The 23,102-nt window shown below is 41.4% G+C and overlaps 1 protein-coding gene across 1 annotated transcript in view; it reads left to right on the top strand.

Annotated features, from left to right (window-relative positions):
- cpne4a (copine IVa) overlaps window positions 1–23,102 on the top strand; it is a 90,177-nt gene that overhangs the window by 61,887 nt on the left and 5,188 nt on the right. Inside the window, exons 7-13 of the mRNA XM_075466868.1 lie at window positions 1,596–1,694; window positions 1,840–1,926; window positions 5,257–5,316; window positions 8,918–9,051; window positions 10,419–10,473; window positions 14,497–14,548; window positions 22,477–22,610. Of these exons, the coding sequence (XP_075322983.1) occupies window positions 1,596–1,694; window positions 1,840–1,926; window positions 5,257–5,316; window positions 8,918–9,051; window positions 10,419–10,473; window positions 14,497–14,548; window positions 22,477–22,610 (621 nt within the window). The remainder of the gene's footprint in view (window positions 1–1,595; window positions 1,695–1,839; window positions 1,927–5,256; window positions 5,317–8,917; window positions 9,052–10,418; window positions 10,474–14,496; window positions 14,549–22,476; window positions 22,611–23,102) is intronic.

Here is a 23,102-nt window from a genome sequence, read left to right on the forward strand (position 1 = left end):
GTTTGGAGCTGTTACCATTAAATCTGTAGGAGGAGTTCGATCAAATGCAAGGTATGGAAAAAAAAAAAAAGTCTTTTCCAACCACCAGCAGGTGGCGCTGTAGGTGGATGTCACTATGATAATATGTACGCGTTCAGGCTGGGTCCAGCATTCACCGTATGCAGTTTGGGACAGATTGGATAATGTATGTGGGAGTTATAAGCAACTTCATTTTTTGTGGCGAGTGATGGCGAGTCATCAAACTTTGAGGCGTTGCCACAGCCACGCCCTTTAAGTTTTGAAAAAGTTTCCCCATGAATTTCCCCCCCCATGCCTTAAGAGTAACCTGGCCAAGTTTGAAGTCTGTAGCGTTAAATCTGTAGGACGAGTTTGATCATATGCAAGGCGTGGAATCGGGCAAAAATGGCACCAAAACTCACCTTCCATCCAAAATGGCCGCCTTCCTGTGGACGTGGGACCATGGCGGCATGAGACTTTTTTGTCCGTCTGGGCATGATGAATGAGTGTACCGAATTTCGTCGTCCCACGTGAAACTAACCCCAATGCGGGGACCATTTTTAAGCATCGTAGGGGGCGCTACAGAGCCAATGAGCGACTCCCAAAAATATAAAGTTTAGATTCTTTCATGTCGTTGACTGGCAGGTGGCGCTCGCAAAATTTCCTGAGTTTTCGAGCACCTTTAGCAAAGAATAATAATAAGAAACAGTACAGATACAATAGGGTCCTTGCAGTTTCACTGCTCGGTCCCTAATAAAAGTCAAACCGGGCAACAACAAAGCCTCTTACAGTAACAAACTGGCAGTGTTTGCTTTCATCGCAGCAACGCCATCATGGTTCAGACATCAGAAGCGGATCCCCTAAAACTCCTTTAATCAACCAAACACAGAACCTGGTGTAGAGGAGAGATTTAAAGGTTTACTTTGGTATTTGGAGCGTCTACAGGAATATTTGTTCATGTTTTTGATGTAAAGAACTAGAACTTTCTCCCTTTTTTGGTACCGTCTCTTTAAGAACGTCCTCTCAGGGTGAGTTCGAAACCGCCTACTACATACTAATCGATCAGACAGTATGCAGAGCGTTTACCCACAATGCATTTCGCTCCTGCCCGAGCCGAAATCAGCCGGCCTGAAGCTGATTTCTCTTAAGCTCTAAACTCTGTAAACTTTAGCAACATTTGAAACATTTTCAGGTGAGAAAGTAGTCGTTTAGATCCCCAACGTGTTGAAAACCTGACAAAATACCGGCTATTTACAGTTTTGTTCCCACAAATTCAGCGCTACTAAAGTTAGCCGCAGTGAGCAACGCACTTCCTGTTATTTTCACAAAATAAAATACCTGTTGCCTTTTATCATAGGGAAAGCCATTACCATACAATTGCTGCTTTTGTTGCCATCTGCTGGGGAACAGGAAAAGAAAGTAATCGGCGGATCCACCAAACATGGAGAAGGGTACGGAACTTTTACTCGGCCATTTTCATTTTAAAGTTCTTCCAGACGGCGGAGTCGACAGAACCAAAGTCATCTGTAAACTCTGCCAAGTTGAATTGTCTTCTCAGCGTAGTAGTTCCAGTCTACTTCTTTTCCTCTCCTTTTCAGTGCACCGTGTGGGACTGGGACTCCAACGGGAAGCACGACTACATCGGGGAATTCGAGGCCTCGTTCAAAGAGATGCGAGGAGCCATCGATGGACGGCAGGTGAGCCCAGCATCACACACTGACATGCTTTATCTAAAGTGTCACAAACAGGTGATTCTGCATCTTTCTGTGAGTTGTTCTCCCGCTGATGAGGAGTGTGGCTGCAGAGAAAAACCCTCCAGAAGGGTTTGCTTCTGTGTTGCAGGTGCAGTGGCCGTGCATAAATCCCAAATACAAAGTCAAGAAGAAGAACTACAAGAACTCTGGGATCGTCATCCTGAACCAGTGCAAGGTGACCCTACGCCTCAGTGCTAACCAGGGGCGTGGCTACGGGGGGCTGGGGGGGCACTGCCCCCCTGAGAAATGCCCAGAAAACTGGCCAGAAAAAAGGCCACGACTTATTATGTTTGTGTCTTGTATTGATAGAATAAATGCAGGTGGTGATTTAAAAAAAGCATATATCTGCAAAGTTTATAGCTTTATTTATTTTTTTTTAGTTGTAATGGTGCGTTTGCATGCATCATACAAGTTCTACATTTCTGTCCAAAAAACAAAAAAATAACAACTTCATAAAAAAATCCACACTGTTAACAAAATTGACGGTCATGATTTATGCTTGTGTGACCATACTTTCATTACCGAATTGAATTATTACTATTATTATTATTATTATTATTATTCTTTTTATTATTATTATGCTTGAAGTTGTAGTAGTGGTTTTCTTCAGGTATTGTTTTCTGCCCCCCCAGATGAGCTAACTGCCCCCCCACACATGCTATTCTGCTCACACCTCTGGTTCTAACCCGCTCAGGTCTGCTCGTCCGATTTATGTTAGAAAGAACCGAACGTTTCACCTGACATTTCCTGCCAGGCGGCGCTGAAAGGCGCTCAGATGGCGAGCTGGGGGAGCGGGGGGGGGGGAGCCCGGGGATTCCCGCTGCCGAATGAAAGCCAGATAACATTTAGGCTGATGACACTCGACAGGCGTTTCTGCTTCCAAATGATTTAAACGGCAGCTCGAAAAGAGCGAGGTGTAGAAACAAATTACTGAGCTGCGAAGAAGCTGAGAGGTAATTTACACTCGACAGATGAGCGGCAGGAGGACGTGGAAACGTAATGTTTCAGGAGCTGGAGGCGAGTTTGTGTGGAGGCGACAGAATGAGAGCGAGTTTACGGGCCGGATCGACCGGCAGGGAACGAGGTTTCACTGATGAATACTTCCTCTGATCTCATTCTATCAGAGGGCAGGGTTCTCTGAGCTGGGAATGAGGCTGCGTAAATAACCGTTTTCCTAATCATAACCAGAGGTGGGCAGAGCAGCCAAAAATTGTACTCAAGTAAAAGTAAAAAGTAGTCATCCAATTAATTACTTGAGTAAGAGTAAAAAAGTGCTTGGTGAAAAAACTAACCGCTAACACACAAACGTTAGCTTGAGTTAGCATAACGGCTAACCGCTAACACACAAACGTTAGCTTGAGTTAGCATAACGGCTAAATGCTAACAAGCGTGCATGCTGGGAGAGACGGCGACCTTGTAGTCAGGAGGGATCTGAGCTCCGAAGCAGAACACCGGGAACATTTTGTCACTGAAAAAAAAAAAAGAGAGAGAAAAATCTGAAGTTATAAATAGAAAATGGAGGAAGAGGAGGAGACGTTCATGATTGGCTACGAACAAAGAGCAAAGAAACGTCTTCTGATTGGCTGAGATGTGATTAATTCCTCCTCAGGTAATTCAACTGCAGACAAGTGCGGCTGCTTATTATTGAAAAATCATCAAAGAAAAAGAAGAAAACCTCTAATTCATAGTTTTTGTTTTTCCAACTCACAACAATTTCACTGACTTTGTCTGAAAATGTGGAGAAAAGCCTTAAAATACAGACACGTGATTAATGTCATAACTATTTTACTGTTTCCTATTGTCATCTAAAAATAAATCTGATAATAATCTCTGTTTTTTATCAGATTGAACTTTTTCATACGTTTGTGTGTTAGCGGTTAGCTTGAGTTAGTATAACGGCTAACCGTTAACACACAAACGTTAGCTTGAGTTAGCATAACGACTATCCGCTAAAACATAGACGTTAGCTTGAGTTAGCATAACGGCTAACCGCTAACACAAACGTTAGCTTGAGTTAGCATAACGGCTCAAAGCAGAGGGAAAAGTACACATAAAGCTCATTGAAAGCACATTAATACCCCAAACTGCCAAAGACTGTCAGGGTTTGTGGGTTTTCAGTTTTATTTTGTGACTTTGGGTTAGATTTCCCAGTCGTAGTTTCTGTGTTTTGTTTGATTAAAGCAGTAAAGATGTTGTCCGTCCTCTCTACGACCACATGAAGGCGCGTAGCTCTTGGTGATGGGATGCAGACTGAGGAGGAGTTTTTCCATCCACCAACTAACAACCAAAGTTTAAAGAATGTGGGAGAGAGAGTTTGGCTTCAGGATGAGCCGGAATATATCGTACTCATGTTAAAGTACTGTTACTTCAGAATAATATGACTCAAGTAAAAGTAAAAAGTAGTCATCCAAATAATTACTTGAGTAAGAGTAAAAAAGGTGAAAAAACTACTCAAGTACTGAGTAACTGTTGAGTAACGTCTGATTTATTTGTTAACACAAGCATTCAATCAGACAGACAAAAATACTAAATAATCATCTTTAGGTGAATTAGAGTTCATACAATTGATAAAATAAATTAAAATGAATTAATTAATTACAAAATGGCTTAAATTAAAATAATCCAGATAAATTCAAGTACTTCGATAAAAAATAAAAGAGACTTAGGAAATGGTTAAAACATATGTAACCCATATGTAACCTAAAAAACAAACATTCACCTATCCATGGGGGGAAAAACGAGTTTAGGAAACTTAGCGCTACATGTTTCCTCAAGTTAGATGTTGAGTTTCTGCTGAAGTGTGCGTTTGTTTTGGTTGCCACAGAAGACACATAATGTAGCTGCTGTTTCTCACTCTTTGTAAGGTAAACATGCTTTCAGTATGAGGCCTCGTCTGCGTCTTCATTTCCCACCGTTGGTTCTGACACTTTTCATCTGTTTCTTTGTTTGTTTGCTACGACTGTAAACTGTAAACAGTGTGTGTGTGTTTCTGTGTGTGTGTGAGAACTTGTTTATGTGACCATGGAGGGTCCTAATACAGGGAGGACACCAACAAAGTGGGGCCCTGTGTCTTTGCGGGGTCCAACATCCTGTGTGTGTGTGTGTGTGTGTGTGTGTATGTGTGTGTGCGTGAGTGTGTGTGTGTATGCGTGTGAGTGTGAGTGTTGCGTGCGTGTGTGTGTGTGTGCGTGTGTGTGTGTGTGTGAAGTTGTTTTTCGTACCATGGAGGGTCCTAATACAGGGAGGACACCAACAAAGTGGGGCCCTGTGTCTTTGTGGGGTCCAAAATCCTGTGTGCGTGTGTGTGTGTGTGTGTGTGTGCGTGTGTATGTGTGTGTGTGTGTGTGTGTGTGTGTGCGCGCATGTGTGTGTGTGTGTGTGTGTGTGTGTGTGTGTGTGTGTGTGTGTGTGTGCGTGTGTATGTGTGTGTGTGTGTCTGTGTGAACTAACCTGATGCTACAATCCAAAACATTTTTATTCACACGGTTTGTTTTTCTGTCTGCAGATCATCAAGATGCACTCGTTCCTGGATTACATCATGGGAGGCTGTCAGATACAGTTCACTGTGAGAGCACACACACGTGCACACACGTGCACACACACACATTCACAAATGACCTCAGACCTCATCTAAAAAAAAAAAAAAAAAACACAGGTCATCATCCTGCTTCACTGTCCATGTCACCATGGAAACTGTAACCAAGGCAACACATTGAGCCGCCTCCGTGTCCCAGTTAGCACACACCCGGGATCTGACCAGTTAGACCAGTCTGAGTCCCAGAAGCTAAAAGTTCACTGTGACACCGAAGCAAAAAGAAACGTCAGAAACAGAAAAAGAACCAAACTGCAAACCAACGAGACTTGAAATCCAGGAGGAAACCGGACTGAATCAAAGACACTCAGACTTCAGTGCGTTACACGTCTGCAGAACTCTGGCGTCTCGCCGTGTTAACACGTGTAAACATGAAGCTCGTCCCGTCGCAGCCGCCTCCATCTCCCCGAACTCTTTAAAGTTTCATCACAAACTCGTCAGTCAGCAGATTCTTTCCTCCGAAGCGTTTCAGAAAGGAGGCGCAGAGCCTGAAGAAGCTCGTTTAAACGTGAAAGAGGAGGAACAGTGACACAGGCTGAGCCGTTCTGCATCCCCGGGGGAAACTGAAGTCATTTAACTCACAACCCACTCGGTGTTTCAACACTTTTTAGACCAAACTGTCTAAACACGTCTCAGTGAGACAGGAGAACAGAATCAGCTTCATCTCCCTCAGAAATCAGCCTGTCTGTATTACTCGTTGTTGTCTCTGTATCTGAAGATTTCAAATCTTTTTGTGGTCGCTTTTTGCCTCTTTGGGATTGTTTTGAGGCATTTTGTTGGTTCTGTTGCATCTTCTGGTGGTTTGTGCCCATTTGGAAATCCATCGACGTCTGTGGCCATCTTGATTGAATCACTCAGTGGAGTCACATGGCCCTGAAAGGATCGGATTATTGGCTAAATTACAATCAGACTGAGTTATTAAGTGCATGTAGACACCTTAATCTGACTAAGAACTGGATCGGATGGGATTCAGACCCCGAGATAACTGGGTTGAAAGTCACTCTAAACCTGCTTGTAGACGCTGAAGCTCGTGGTGAATCAGACTTTGCGTTCTGCGCATGCTCCAGATGTTTTCCCGGGGTCGTGACCCGGAAGTCAAAGGAGACGATATTCCTGTTGTTGTCGCCGTCAGAAAGAAACAAACAACGCGATGGAGAATGCTCCGTTGGGCATCGAGTTTGTGCAACAAGCAGCTCATCACAGAGCAAATGTAGAGGGACGTAGCTTCATCTGGCTCTGCGTTCTCCATCTTTCTCCAATGCCTGAGTTTGTTGTTGTTGTTGGTGGTGAAGAGGTGAACAGGAAGTGGCTCTATTAGCAACAGCTGGAATGGGTACAGCGCCACCTATCATACCGGGGTATGACACGCTTTGTGCCTCTGATCCCATTCATTCACCGTCATTTATCCAAGGAGAATTACCCTTAATAACTCAGTCTGATTGTAATTTAGCCAATAATCCGATCCTTTCAGCGCCATGTGACCCCACATGTGTAGAGATGGGACCAAGTCACACATGTGTAAGTCTCAAGTAATTTTTTCTTGGGCAAGTCAAAGTCAAAGTCACCTTATTATTGCAATTTTACCTGCAGCATCTGATCTTAATAAAGTGAAAACACAAAGATATAAGGAACTGTCAGTAAACATCATTGGCCAATGTGTCCAACCTGTCCACCCTGTATCATATCAAGTTAACGTTAGCTAACTACTGACTAGGCTAACAGGATAATATTAGCTAATTTAACGAGCACTTCCTGGTCAGATTGGATCTTGAAATGAGGAACAAAGTTGGAAGTTGTCGTCTGGCTGTCTGAGATGTTGATGCTGCATGTCTTGCACTGTGCTGTTCGTCTTTTGCCGTCAAAATGGTGATTACGAAAGCCGAAGACAATGACTCGGTCCGCTGCCATGTTGATGCATATCTGATGTGAGTTTGTTCTCTCCAATAAACACTAAGGTATGTGGTGGCGTGGTGGGCTGAGCAGCCGCCCCATGTACAGAGACTACAGTCCTCGCTGCAGCTGGCCCCGGTTTGAGTCCCGCACCGGACGGCCCTTTGCTGCATGTCTCCCCCCTCTCTCTGCCCCCTGCTTCCTGTCTCTCTCCAACTGTCCTATCATTAAAGGCATAAAAAGCCCCAAAAAATATTTAAAAAACCCAACAAAAATCAGCATGACTGATTGACAGGGTAGGGATCCAATCAGGACGCCATTCTCAGCCTGCGCTCCTACCGGGTAATCCACGTTATTTTTTAAATTAATTTATTAATTTTATATTCAAACTGAAAACATGAACTGAATAACTCTCAAGTCATCGTGTCTCAAGTCAAGTGCCGAGTCTTTAACTTCCAAGTCCGAGTCGAGTCTCAAGTCTTTTATTTTTTGTCAAGTCAAGTCACAAGTCATCAAAACAGCGACTCGAGTCGACTCGAGTCCAAGTCACAGTGACTCGAGTCCCCATCTCTGCCACTGGGTGTTACATACCTACGTCTGTCCTTTAAAACACACGTTTTGCATCGTGTGCAGCTCTTATGCACGGCCATGCAGAATATCTCCTTCTTTCAGTCCTTGGTGGGTCTACATCTCCTCAGCTGAACGTTTCTTCTTCATCAGGAAACAATCTGCTGTCATACAAGTATTCCAATGTTCTATAAACTAATACTAACAGCCCCTGCAGCCTGTAAACAGTACCGTAGGCCCACCTACTGGGTTTGAATCCTGGTGTTCCTCAGGGATCTGCTGCCTCCTGCAGCAACGTGGAGCTCCTTGAGTTTGAGTCGTTTCTCTTTTAAAAAACGTCTGTAACTGCAGAGGAAACAGAATTAGAGCATCAATCTTTGCACCGGAGCTCTAACTCCCTGATAAAACAACCTAAATAATGCATTTGAGGTTGAAGCCAGGTTGTTTGTGCTGTGCAAAAGAGCTGAAGGTTTAATAAGAGTCCAATATACACAGATGTAGTTTCAGAGCAACTGTAGCTGATCGCAGTTGGGCTGGCAAAAAGCCAGTAAGGAGCGGGAATTAGAAAAGTGTCTCATCACTGCTGGGTAACCGTTCATATTTGGAAATGAATTAGATATTGATGAAAGCGTTGGGCAGAGAGTTGGTGAGACAAAACTAAAAACTAAAGAAGGTACATCTGCTCACAGCCTGTTAGGCAGCTGGCTGCTGGAGACAGAACTAAATGTAATAATACTGTAATAATAAAGTTAAATGCAGGATGTTCAATTTAAGATGCACTTATGGAACATAAAGTCCTTGATGGCAGTTTATTTTCATGTTTTATTTCAAGTGAAACTCCAGTTAAACTTCAGTTTGCAGGACATGACACCAAAGAAGAGAAAAATAAAGACGTGGTCTTTATTTAAAAACAAAGACGCGGACGTACCACGTCCGCTCTAGGCTTCCGTAGTTGCCTTCAGTTTAAAGAACTATTTCTGTCTTTTTATTGAATTTCATGGAGGTGAACTAAATTCTCTTCGTTACATTTACTGAGAAACATCTGGTCCTTGTGTGAAACAGCCTTTTAACAGTGCACATCAGCTTGTTTAACGTGGGACTGCTCATCATTCTGCAGGTGGCCATCGACTTCACAGCCTCGAACGGAGATCCTCGTAACAGCTGCTCTCTGCACTACATCCACCCGTACCAACCCAACGAGTACCTGAAGGCTCTGGTGGCTGTGGGGGAGATCTGCCAGGACTACGATAGGTTGGTAAAGAAAAGACTTCTCCATCAGCCTCACCTTCCTCCTGCTAGTCCATCAGCACAGCTCAGGAAACCAGCAGCGATATTTAGAGTTGAGAGTAACCAGCTCAGTTACTGCCCCCCTCAGATCAACTTCAAGCCCTCCTTCTGCCTCTGACACGTGACACGAAACCTCGAAAAGGCATACCTGAAAGAGGCTTTGAATACAAGCAGAGGTGGGTAGTAACGAGTTACATTTACTTCCGTTTTTGAAAACATTATACTTCTAGGAGTAGTTTTAAATCTCTATACTTTTTACTTTTACTTGAGTAGATTTGTGCAGCAGAATCTGTCCCTTTAATGCTGCGTGTACACCAAGAGCGACCTACGCTACCTGGTAGCGGAGGTAGCTGGAGAAGCTTCGCTTGAGAATTTGCTTTGTTTGCTCGTGACGTCACATTTAGAATGTTCCATTTTTAAAAGCCCTGCGGCTGTGCAGCACCCCCGCGAAAAAGGAGGAAAGAGAGAGCAGGGACACGAATAAACGTGTTGTTATTTACAATTTGTTATACACGATATACATCACGTTACAAATGATGTAAAACTACATTAGGTACACCTGAGAAGAGCAGGAATAGCAGAGGCAGCTGTGAAAAATAAACTAAATTCGAAATAAAATCCGAAATAAATCCGAAATAAAACTTAATTGCAGTGAGAAAGGTATGCGTGGGGTTACTACACTATTGTATTGAAGCATTAATAAAATTAATTAAATAAAAAACAAACGATTAACATCACCTTGCATCAGTACTTTGCTTTTAAGAAAGGAGAATGCATTGACAAAATAATGCAAAGTATCCGTAGACAAAAGCTGGCAGCAAACTACGTGGCGCGAAATGAATAAATCGTTTCATCAAAAACAAAAATAGCGCACAAACAAACTCACCACTCCACTCTCCAACCACCTCACTAAGTCTCAACCACGCGTCGTGTTTTTTGTTATTATCCCGATATGCAAATGTTGTGGGGTTGTACAATATCTGGTGGGCGGACACCGCGGCGATTCATTTTTCAGTAGCCATGTTTAAAGGACGTAGGAACTAGGAACAAAAGTTTACACGTCTGTTTCCGCGAACCCCGCGGATTGTCGGACCCCTACAATCTGTGGATTGTCTTTGGTTTTCGCCGAACCGCGTCATAGCTCATTACCATAAAGTTAGCTGGAGTTCAACAATAAGCAGCTGAATTACCTGAGGAGGAAGTAATCACATCTCAGCCAATCAGAAGACGTTTCTTTGCTCTTTGTTCGTAGCCAATCATGAACGTCTCCTCCTCTTCCTCCATTTTCCATTTATAACTTCAGATTTTTCTCTCTCTCTTTTTTTTTTCAGTGACAAAATGTTCCCGGCGTTCGGCTTCGGAGCTCAGATCCCTCCTGACTACAAGGTAATTACCTGCTCAGCTCGCCGTCTCTCCCAGCGTGCACGAGCTGACCTAGCTGGTGATTACACCTCCGTCTCCCTGCACTCGTAGCCCCGGGGGGCCTTCGGTTCACTTGTACCCCCCTCTGCCTCCTCATTTCCTCTCCCATGATGCCATGTAGCGCCTGGTCTGATGCTGCAGTCACAGCAGCTCACAACAACGCTGCTGATTAACTCCATTCAGCCCACATATAACACAGGTAACAAGAAGCAGGCTCAGGGGTGGGGGGGCAGCCTCGACCTGTTGGAGTCAGACAGGAAGAGATGGACACAACAGACGGAGATGTGGGTGTCGCTTTTAGTTATCAAATCGGACTAAAAAGTGTTTTTATATTTATTCAGGAACTATTTTTTAAAGGGTTTTTTTACAAGTTTAAATCACAGACCTCATTATTGGAATGTGTCCCCAACACAGACCTCGTCCCTGGAACGTGTCCCTCGGAGACTCTTGTGGGGGGTGCTCCGGGAGTATGGAGTGCCGGACCCCTTGATAGGGGCTGTTCGGTCTCTGTATGACCGGTGTCAGAGTTTGGTCCGTATTGCCGGTCGGAGCGAGGGTAATTCTCCTTGGATATAAGGCGGTGAATGAATGGGATCAGAGGCACAAAGCGTGTCATACCCCGGTATGATAGGTGGCGCTGTACCCATTCCAGCTGTTGCTAATAGAGCCACTTCCTGTTGACCTCTTCACCACCAACAACAACAACAAACTCAGGCATTGGAGAAAGATGGAGAACGCAGAGCCAGATGAAGCTACGTCCCTCTACATTTGCTCTGTGATGAGCTGCTTGTTGCACAAACTCGATGCCCAACAGAGCATTCTCCATCGCGTTGTTTGTTTCTCCTTTCGGTTTCTTTCTTTTCGTTTTCTTTCCAATTGCGTCGTTTTCTTGCCTTTCGCTGTCTTTCCAATTGCGTCATTTTCTTTCCTTTCGCTTTCTTTCCTTTCGCTTTCTTTCCGCTTTCTTTCCAACTGAGTTGTTTTCTTTCCTTCCGCTTTCTTTCCGCTTTCTTTCCAATTGCGTTGTTTTCTTTCCTTTCGCTTTCTTTTTGCTTTCTTTCCAATTGCGTTGTTTTCTTTCCTTTCGCTTTCTTTTTGCTTTCTTTCCAATTGCGTTGTTTTCTTTCCTTTCGCTTTCTTTTCGCTTTCTTTCCAATTGCGTTGTTTTCTTGCCTTTTGCTTTCCTTTCGCTTTCTTTCCAATTGCGTTGTTTTCTTGCCTTTTGCTTTCCTTTCGCTTTCTTTCCAATTGCGTTGTTTTCTTGCCTTTTGCTTTCCTTTCGCTTTCTTTCCAATTGCGTCGTTTTCTTGCCTTTCGCTTTCCTTTCGCTTTCTTTCCTTTCGCTTTCTTTCCGCTTTCTTTCCAATTGCGTCGTTTTCTTGCCTTTCGCTTTCTTTCCTTTCGCTTTCTTTCCGCTTTCTTTCCAACTGCGTTGTTTTCTTTCCTTCTGCTTTCTTTCCGCTTTCTTTCCAATTACGTTGTTTTCTTGCCTTTTGCTTTCCTTTCGCTTTCTTTCCAATTGCGTCGTTTTCTTTCCTTTCGCTTTCTTTCCTTTCGCTTTCTTTCCGCTTTCTTTCCAATTGCGTTGTTTTTTTGCCTTTCGCTTTCTTTTCGCTTTCTTTCCTTTCGCTTTCTTTCCAATTGCGTTCTTTTCTTGCCTTTCACTTTCTTTTCGCTTTCTTTCCAATTGCATCGTTTTCTTTCCTTTCGCTTTCTTTCTTTTCGCTTTCTTTCCAATTGCGTTGTTTTCTTTTTTTCGCTTTCTTTCCAATTGCGTCATTTTCTTTCCTTTTGCTTTATTTTCGCTTTCTTTCCAATTGCGTCGTTTTCTTACCTTTCGCTTTCTTGCCTTTCGCTTTCTTTCCGCTTTTTTTCCATTTGCGCCGTTTTCTGTCCTTTCATTTTCTTTCTTTTCGCTTTCTTTCCAATTGCGCCGTTTTCTTTCCTTTCGCTTTCTAGGTTGGTTTCACCAAAAATAGCTGTTTGACCCAAAAAATGGAGAAAACGAGCTTTTTTTTGTGCATAGTGGCACTGCTGCCACCTAGCGGGTAATTTTGCCAGTATATTCTCTGTTTTGTGTTTACAAGCCTAAGATTTAGTGACGAACTCCGCTAGATTGTCCCCCAGCCTGCTCCGTTAAAAAACGCAATTGACGTCTATAGACGTCTTTGGCAGTGAACGTTTTTTTTTAAATTGACGTCTATAGACGTCAATGGCACCGAAAGAGTTAATAACTCAGTCTGACTGTAATTTAGCCAATAATCCGATCCAATTCTTAGTCAGATTAAGGTGTCTACATGCACTTAATAACTCAGTCTGACTGTAATTTAGTCAATAATCCGATCCGATCCAATTCTTAGTCAGATTAAGGTGTCTACATGCACTTAATAACTCAATCTTATTGTAATTTAGCCAATAATCCTCAGTGCCATGTGACCCCACTGAGTGTCACAGATCAGAGGAATCTGGGAGATCATATCATAAAAGTTATCAAATCAGCTTTCCTCATCCATGGTTTCACCTTCGATTCTCAGCTGCAGGCTGTTTTCCTGCTGACCTCTTCCTGAGGATGTGATGGCATCACACAGACGTGTCACTCTGGATGAGCCTTTTGTATCTTTTGTTTCGTAGTTTAATCCATAAAGTTTGATTCTAGCCGTGTTCTTTTATAACTCTGTTGTAGAAATATGGTCAGCTGCTGTCTACGCCCTAGATTTTGACTGTAAATAATCACAGTTTTAATAGTCTTAATCCGATCCGATTCTTAGTCAGATTAAGGTGTCTACATGAATATAATAACTCAGTCTGATTGTAATTTAGCCAATAATCCGATCCTTTCAGAGCCATGTGACCCCACTGAGTGTAAAGGTTGAGGTGTTTTACCTTGGTTACCACATTACTTTCCTTTTATTCAGACTCAGCAGGTATCAGGTCCCAGTGCTGGTTTATCTTTGGCCACCTCACAGAGGATGTAACCTCCTCTAGAGTCCAAGTCTTCATTTTTACTGCACCATTTGACCATTTTAACACATGGAGACCGATTATCTTCCGGAGCGGCTTCCGTTGGCCTGTTAATCTCTTAATGGATATTTTTGGCACCGGTTTCATGTTTCTCTTCTGGATGCTGCAGCTTTATTGATACGTTTAACCCTTGTGAGGTCTTAACATTGTGTTTACTCCCTTTGTCCTACGGGTCAGAAATGAGCCGCCCTACCAAAGCCCCAAAATAAAGCAACTTAATTGAATTTTAAATCCAAAATCTACTTTGTATGACGAAACCACCTGTTATTTATCTATTCAACTCAATTCAATACATTTTTTATCATGCATTTTTTGTTACACAATACAAAAAGACAATCACCAGTTTTCAGGATTACACTTTTTTTTTTTTACCACAAACCAACTGTCAGCTGGACCAACAGTTTTCTTGTTTTCTCAGTTTTCTTTTACATAATAAAGGTTTATTATTGCTATCATATAAATGTGAAGTAATTACTTCTGAATTAATTATGTTTAAAGGGAAAAAAAACCTGAACTTTTTTCTGCTGTTTAAATGTTTTTATGATTCATGGGTCAAAAATGACCCATAACACAAAAACGGCATTTAAAGATTTAAATAGGGGAATTCATTTTGGTAAATTTGGGTGAAACAAACATTTTAATTTATGTTTTGAAATAACACATATTGAAGGAGTAGACTGGCCCAAAATCTAAAAATTGACCACTTCATGAACAATCACTGTTTTTGCCTAAAGTGTCTCACCATAAAGAAAACAAGAAAGAACATGTAAACATTTTAAATAAGAACTGGATTAATGATCCAGTGAGGACAGAAGCTCACCTGCGAGCTGAGCTGGAGTCGGCTGCAGGAGGAAAACCACGGAGGCATGAAGAGCTTATTTCATGGTTGAAAGTGTTTCTGTAAGTGTGCGCTTCTTCTTCTCTGATCAGAGATCAAAACTTCCCGTTTCTCCCGTTTCTCTGCAGGTCTCCCACGACTTTGCCGTGAATTTTAACGAGGAGAACCCGGAGTGCGCAGGTAAGGAAGCTTTGATTTGGTGGCGTCTGCAACAAAATGAAAGAAAGAAAAACGACTCAAATGTTTGACACCGAGCCTCAGAAGTCGAAGCGTTGAGGGAAACCTTTGATGTGCGGATTAGTTTGATGGTGTCGAGTCTGCCGGCTGATGGAGCGCCATCGATCCGATGATGCAGGAGCCGATGGCGGCCTCCAGCTCCCGATCCTCCGTTTGCTGCAGTCTGTTTATGTTACATATATATTATATATATCATATATATATATTATATAAAACAAGAAAAAACAAAAAACTCGATTTGTACATAGCGAATGTTTATTCACTATTTTTATTTTATTTTATTTTATATTTATTTTATTCTATTCTATTTGCTTGTTTTTACTACTTTAATTGTTTTCATATCTTTTACTGTATGCTGCTGCAACACAACAATTTCCCAAATTGGGATGAATAAAGTATTTCTCTATTATATATATATATACATAATATATATATATATATATATATATATATATATAATGTTATTTCCTGTTTGGAAAGAGGAGGTTTGTGTTTTAGTGTTAGGAGGAAGTCCAGGAGCCACACAAAGCAGTAAATCCTTCAACTTTCCTTTGATTTTTACACTTTTTCTCAGTCTTACTCATGAAATAAAAGCAGAAGTTCCACAGTTGGACCCTCGTGATTAAAAAGGGTATGAAATTATGATTCATTATGTTTATAAAAACACATTTTAACTTAGCAGCAGCAGCAGTGTGAGATGTTTTTTAAATAATTTAAAAGTCCAAACTTGAGCTCTACGGGTGGAGATTGGTTCGGTTCAGGAAAATAAGGCGTCAGAACATCATTTCGGTTTCCATTCAACTAAACTCACAGAACTTCTCAGACTCAGACTGGGTGTGAAGCCAGAGGAAGTAAAGCAGGCTGGAAACAGAACAAGATAACTGGACAGATGACATGACAACAAGTACAAAACTGGATGTATAAGAACAACAAAGGTACAGAAAGAGCAGATAAGGAGCAGGTGTGTTAAACTCGAAACAAAAGAAGAGCCCAAAGTCCAAAACTTTAATGCTTCAAACAGCTTTAACGAAGCAAAGACCCCCAGCTGTGGGCTTTTTTAACGTAACTCAATAAAAAGTCGTGTTTTTATCTCTGCAGCATATTTCAAACACAGAGGCTGTGTTCGAAACCGCAAACTACATACTGCATACTACATACTACATACTACATACTGCATACTGCATACTGCATACTACACACTGCATACTACATACTGCATACTACATACTACATACTGCATACTACATACTGCATACTACATACTGCATACTGCATACTACATACTACATACTACATACTACATACTACATGCTACATACTGCATACTGCATACTACACACTGCATACTACATACTACATACTGCATACTACATACTGCATACTACATACTACATACTACATACTACATACTACATACTGCATACTGCATACTACACACTGCATACTACATACTACATACTGCATACTACATACTGCATACTGTATACTACATACTGCATACTACATACTACATACTACATACTACATACTGCATACTACATACTGCATACTACATACTGCATACTGCATACTACATACTACATACTGCATACTACATACTGCATACTACATACTGCATACTGCATACTACATACTACATACTGCATACTACATACTACATACTGCATACTACATACTGCATACTACACACTGCATACTACATACTACATACTGCATACTACATACTGCATACTGTATACTACATACTGCATACTACATACTACATACTACATACTACATACTGCATACTACATACTGCATACTACATACTACATACTACATACTACATACTGCATACTACACACTGCATACTACATACTACATACTGCATACTACATACTGCATACTGTATACTACATACTGCATACTACACACTGCATACTACATACTACATACTGCATACTACATACTACATACTGTATACTACATACTGCATACTACATACTACATACTACATACTACATACTGCATACTGCATACTACATACTGCATACTGTATACTACATACTGCATACTACATACTACATACTACATACTACATACTACATACTGCATACTACATACTGTATACTAAATACTGCATACTGTATACTACATACTACATACTACATACTGCACACTGCATACTGCATACTGCATACTACATACTGTATACTAAATACTGCATACTGTATACTACATACTACATACTGCACACTGCATACTACATACTACATACTGTATACTAAATACTGCATACTACATACTTCCATACTATATACTGTAGACTGCATACTACATACTGCATACTGCATACTACACACTGCATACTACATACTGCATACTGCATACTCATCGATCAGACAGTATGCAGAGCGTTTACCCACAATGCATTTCGCTCCTGCCCGAGCAGAAATCAGCCGGCCTGAAGCTGATTTCTCTTAAGCTCTAAACTCTGTAAACTTTAGCAACATTTGAAACATTTTCAGGTGAGAAAGTAGTCGTTTAGATCCCCAACGTGTTGAAAACCTGACAAAATACCGGCTGTTTATAATTTTGTTCCCACGAATTCGGCGCTACTAAAGCTAGCCGCAGTGAGCAACGCACTTCCGGTTATTTTCACAAAATAAAATACCCGTTGCCTTTTATCATAGGGAAAGCCATTACCATACAATTGGTGCTTTTGTTTTGAAAACAGGAAGTGAACCTACCCTCGTTGTAGCTAGCTTGAAACTGCCGTTTTGACAGGAAATGACGATCGGCGACGTCACGTCACGTTGCATCTTGGGTAGTTTGAGTATGAGTAGTAACCTCATGATGCATACCCAACATTTCAGAGAATCTAGTATGCATCCGGGAACTTCTCGCTTACTCAAACTCGCATACTAACTCAGAAAGTTAGTAGGAGTAGTGGGAGAAGTAGGAGAAGTATGCAGTTTGGAACACAGCCAGATTCTAAGAACTTGAATAAAAGCAACTGGACTTCTTCTTCTTCTTGAAGATGTTTCTCTCTCTGAAAGGCTTCAGATGTAAAGCTTAGTAATGAAAGGGTCATCGGTTAAGGTCACATGTGGACCCACCGGCCTGAACAGCCATGCTTTGGTCGCAGTGCGTTACGGCTGCTCTGGAGGAGCTGCGAGGTGATGCCTGAGGCCGCCTCTGAAGAAGCCTTTCATATGAGAGATAAAACATCTTCAAGAACCAAGAAGAAGAAGTCCAGCCGACCTTATTCAAGCTCTGATATTTCAAACAGATCATTAAAACATGGCTCCACCTGCCCCCAGAAGGAAGGCTCAGAGTTTGGCTTTGTGGTCGTGTTACATCACTTTCACGTCTCTTTTAGATTTTAGTTTAGTGGTTTTTTTGCATCTCTTTGTTGTTTCTGGTCTGTTTTGAGTCCAATTTATTTATTTATTTTTTAGCAACTTTAGCAGTTTTTTTTTGTTTGGACTTTGTTGTTTTCGCTACTTTTTGCATCTCTTTTCGATTTTGTTTTACATTTTGTACAACTTTTTGTGCCTTTTTGGTTGTTTTGTTCCCTCATTGTAACAATATGTCACACAGGAACATCTTAAAGCATCATTTAGTTCACACAGGATATAAAAACAAGGATTCTGATAGCAGCCATTTAATGTCCAACCAGTTTTTCTAATTTATTTTCCATTTACATAAATATCAGCTGTTATCACTGGTTAAACCTCACTTCCCTTTGGCCTGTATGATAACTCAGAGCCTCTTGGCAAACAGACATTAACGCTTAAATAATTGATTGTTTCTAAGAGTCCGGAGAGAGAAAAAAAAAACATGTTTTCATAGCTTCTTTCATCTTAATTTCCCTTTCCAACATAAAAACATTAAACTGTATGAATCATTAAAAGCAAAGCCCTCAGAGCAGAAAGGAAGATTACAGAGTCTGTCTTATGTTGCTGTTTGATCAACATGATCAGGGCTGAGCTCTGAAACAAAAAGGAAGGCAAAGCCAACAAACTTTATCTTCTTTCACAGGTTTTTATGTCTTTAGACGCTGAGAAAAGTTTAAAGTTTTCCAGAAAACTCTCTGTTTTTTACTTTTTTTAAGTGAAGCATCAGCTCCACGTGGGTTAAGCCTCGTTTCACCAGAAGGTTTAACGACTCGTGTTTGTCTTCATGTCAAAAGCAAACCGGTTTCACAATCCTACTGTTTTGTTTAGTTGCTTGTTGCAGGGTATATGCATATCAAAACTGTTAAGTTATTGACACTTAACTGCTAAATAGTGGTTTACACTAGGGCTGGGCGAGTTAACTCGTTATTATCTCCTTAATTATTTAACGCTGATAAATATTTTATTTGGGTAACGCCTAAAATGCCTAATTTATTTTGTTGATTTATTTTTTTGGGGGGGCTTTTGTGCCTTTAATGTAAAGTTCAGAGAGACAGGAAGCAGGGGGCAGAGAGAGGGGGAACAACATGCAGCACAGGGCCGTCCGATGCGGGACTGGAACCGGGGCCAGCTGCAGCGAGGACTATAGCCTCTGTACATGGGGCGCCTGCTCAGCCCACTACGCCACGGACCACCCCTGTTTTATTATTTATTTTATTATTGTAAAAGTGTGTTGCTCACAGGCTTTTATTTTGTAAAAGTCTGTTGCTCACAGGCTTTTATTTCGTAAAAGTCTGCTGCTGTCTGCTGTGGAACAGGAAAAGAAAGTAATCGGCGGATCCACCAAACATGGAGAAGGGTACGGAACTTTTACTCGGCCATTTTCATGTTAAAGTTCTTCCAGACGGCGGAGTCGACAGAACCAAAGTCATCTGTAAACTCTGCCAAGTTGAATTGTCTTCTCAGCGTAGTAGTTCCAGTCTAAAATATCACTTAAAGGCAAAACACACAACTGATAGCAGCAAGTCATTCAAGGAAACAGACAGTGGAGCGAGGCTTCTACATAAAAACTACAGAAAGATGCTGATGTTAAAAGTGTGTTTGCACAACAAATGTTATGGCACTTTCATTCATATGGCAGCACATTTAAAATAAAGCTAAATGCTAAAAGCTATACACTACTTTTGCGATTAATCGTGATTAATCAGGGGAATCATGTGATTAATTAGATTAAACATTTTAATCGTTGCCCAGCCCTAATTTATTCTAAAATATCACACGTTATGGGACATTGTAGGTGTTAAACAATCTGTCACGTGATAAAGTTGGATAGAAGGGCTTTTATTGATGGATGAAAATAGAAAATCAGCTGATAAAATAATTTCAGATTGAACACAGATAACAAATGTTTTGACCCAGTTGCTAACTTTGAGCTATAAATCGGCTTGATAGAAAGTCTGAGCTGAAATAATGCAAAACTAATAATTTGGTATTTACGCCTCACGATAATTTTGATCTTAGCTTAGAAAAAATTCTTAATATTGTCTGACTCTCTTGAGCCAATTAATCAACAAACTGGCACATAAATTCGTAATGAGAGCAGCTGATGGAGTTTGCCCCACATTTAAGCTAACACTAAGCTAAATAGACCAAATGTTTTGTAAAATTAAAAAACAAATTATATCAGGAGAAATACAGACATTTTGGAAGGGTTGTCTGGGAGAAGTTAGCCTAGCTTAGCCTAGCCTAGCTTAGCACAGTAGCTTGAAAAGGGGGACGGATTAGCTAGCAGCATCTAAACAGGAGAAAGTAAACATTACTTTACAAACAGCTGTAATTTGATCACATTAAATCACATCAAACCGTTTCAAATGAACAGATGTGCAGAAAAAGATAGAGAAAATGTAGTTTTAGCAGCTATTAGTTAGCGAATAGCATCAGAGCTGCTTGCTAACCGCAGATTCTCTCTGTTTCCATGTTTACAGGCTGAATGGGGCACAGATTGTATTCAGACGAAGGTCTTTTGCGCTTTTGGCTGCTAAAGGTCATCGATGAGCTCAGAGATTCTTCAGCACCAACACTTTTAATTAAGTCTGAACATGTGTTTCAGTGACCTTCAGACACTAAAATCCCATCAGTGCTGCCTCTGGCCATGCTGGGACACCTCCAAACACCCTCAGACGGGTTCGAACACGAACATTAACATTACCCCAACATTAACCCAAACTGCTGAACAGTAAACAGCTCTGAGAACACAACTTTTAATCATTTGAACCTATATTTAACGGAAAATAAGACACGTTTTGTTGTTTTTTAAAAAACAAATCTGCTCATTTTGAACTTGATGTTTCAGAAAGGTTGTGGCAGGAGTTCCCACCGCGTTGCATCAGCTCTTCTTGCCGTTATTTAACTGAGCATATTAGATGCTGCAGATGCAGGTTTTTGATCTTTTGATGCACCTACAGACGATGGGTTACGTGCACGTCTTGAGTTGAACTATTCTGCCTACAGCTTTTAACTCCACTCTTTATTTCCCAACTGTTTTAACCACGTGTTCCCACTTTGTTTTGTGTAGTTTTCTCTGTTTTCAGTTAAATGGATAAATGTGGGGTTCAACGCTGTTTATACAACCTCTGGCAAAAATGATGGCATCACCGGCCTCGGAGGATGTTCATTCAGTCGTTTCATTTTGTAGAAAAAAAGCAGATCACAGACATGACACAAAACTAAAGTCATTTCAAATGGCAACTTTCTGGCTTTAAGAAACACTAACAGAAATCAAGAAAAAAAATTGTGGCAGTCAGTAACGGTCAACACCCTGTAAGACATCAAAGCGTCAAGACAGAAAACTTAAAGCGATATGTCTCAAAAACCGAAAATGCACAACAAAACAAATGAGGAACGAATGGGAGGAAACTGGAGTCAACGTCTGTGACCGAACTGTAAGAAAGTGCCTAAAGGAAATGGGATTTACATACAGAAAAGCTAAACGAAAGACATCATTAACACCAAAACAGAAAAAAAACAAGGTTCCAACGGGCTAAGGAAAAGCAATGGTGGGCTGTGGATGACTGGATGAAAGTCATATTCAGTGATGAATCTCCAATCTGCATTGGGCAAGGTGATGGTACTGGAACTTTTGTTTGGTGCCGTTCCAATGAGATTGATAAAGTTGACTGACTCCACAGTCATTGATGATATGGGGCTGCATGTCAGGTAAAGGCCCTGGGGAGATGGCCATCATTACATCTTCAATAAATGCACAAGTTTACGTTGATATTTTGGACACTTTTCTTATCCCATCAATTGAAAGGATGTTTGGGGATGATGAAATAATTTTTCAAGATGATAATGCATCTTGCCATAGAGCAAAAACTGTGAAAACATTCCTTGAAAAAAGACACATAAGGTCAATGTCATGGCCTGCAAATAGTCCGGATCTTAATCCGATTGAAAATCTTTGGTGGAAGTTGAAGAAAATGGTCCATGACAAGGCTCCAACCTGCAAAGCTGATCTGGCAACTGCAATCAGAAAGTTGGAGCCGGATTGATGAAGAGTTTGTCACTCATTAAGTCCATTGAAGCCTCAGAGACTGCGAGCTGTTAGAAAAGCCAGAGGTGGTGCAACAGAACACTAGTGATGTGCTGGAGCGTTCTTTTGTTTTTCATGATTCCATCATTTTTTCCTCAGAATTGAGTGATTCCATATTTTTTTCCTTCTGCTTGGTCTTAAAAAGTCACCGTTACTGACTGCCACAATTTTTTTTCTTGATTTCTTTTAGTGTTTCTTAAAGCCAGAAAGTTGCCATTTGAAATGACTTTAGTTTTGTCTCATGTCTGTGATCTGCTTTTTTTCTACAAAATGAAACAACTGAATGAACATCCTCCGAGGCCGGTGATTCCATCATTTTTGCCAGGGGTTTTATTTAACCCAGTGTCCCAACATCTGGCTGCCAGCTTTGACTCTGTGGGTTCTCGGTCTCTTTTTGTCAGGTATCCAGGGCGTGGTGGAGGCCTACCAGGCCTGCCTACCCAAGCTGCAGCTCTACGGACCCACCAACATCGCCCCCATCATCCAGAAGGTCGCAAAAACCGCCTCACAGGAGGTCCATACCAAAGAGGCCATGGTGAGAAAGGATGCATTTGTAGCTCCTCACAGTTGTGTTGGAAAACTTCAGCCAATGGTGCCAGGAACTGGAACCACCAACTTGATATCTCCAGTTTACCCTGTTATCCCATCACAGCTGATAAAGGGCAAAAGCTACCACTGACTTACCTCTGTGACAGGTTTTAAACTTAAAGGTAGGGTAGGAGATCCTGGATTTTGAGTCCAGCAAAGCTGCATTTTGAAAATACACCGGTAAAAAGTCCCAACCCTTTTCTTCACTTTCCCCCCGAAGGCACGCCTCTAGAGTACATGAACGAGCACGAAGGTGCACGAGCGCTGTTCTGACAGCAAGCATCGATCGTTGCCGTATTTAGTATTTAGTATATGCTAACTATACGTTTAATAATGCTAGGTGCTAGCCAAGCTGGCTCTAGTTTAGCTTCCTGCCAAGCTTCTGGACGCGTAATTCGTTCACGGAGCAGGGTACGCGCACAGGGGGGAGGAGGGGGAG

Source organism: Odontesthes bonariensis, chromosome 5 (genome assembly GCF_027942865.1).
Source record: "Odontesthes bonariensis isolate fOdoBon6 chromosome 5, fOdoBon6.hap1, whole genome shotgun sequence".
Classification (NCBI taxonomy): domain Eukaryota; kingdom Metazoa; phylum Chordata; class Actinopteri; order Atheriniformes; family Atherinopsidae; genus Odontesthes; species Odontesthes bonariensis.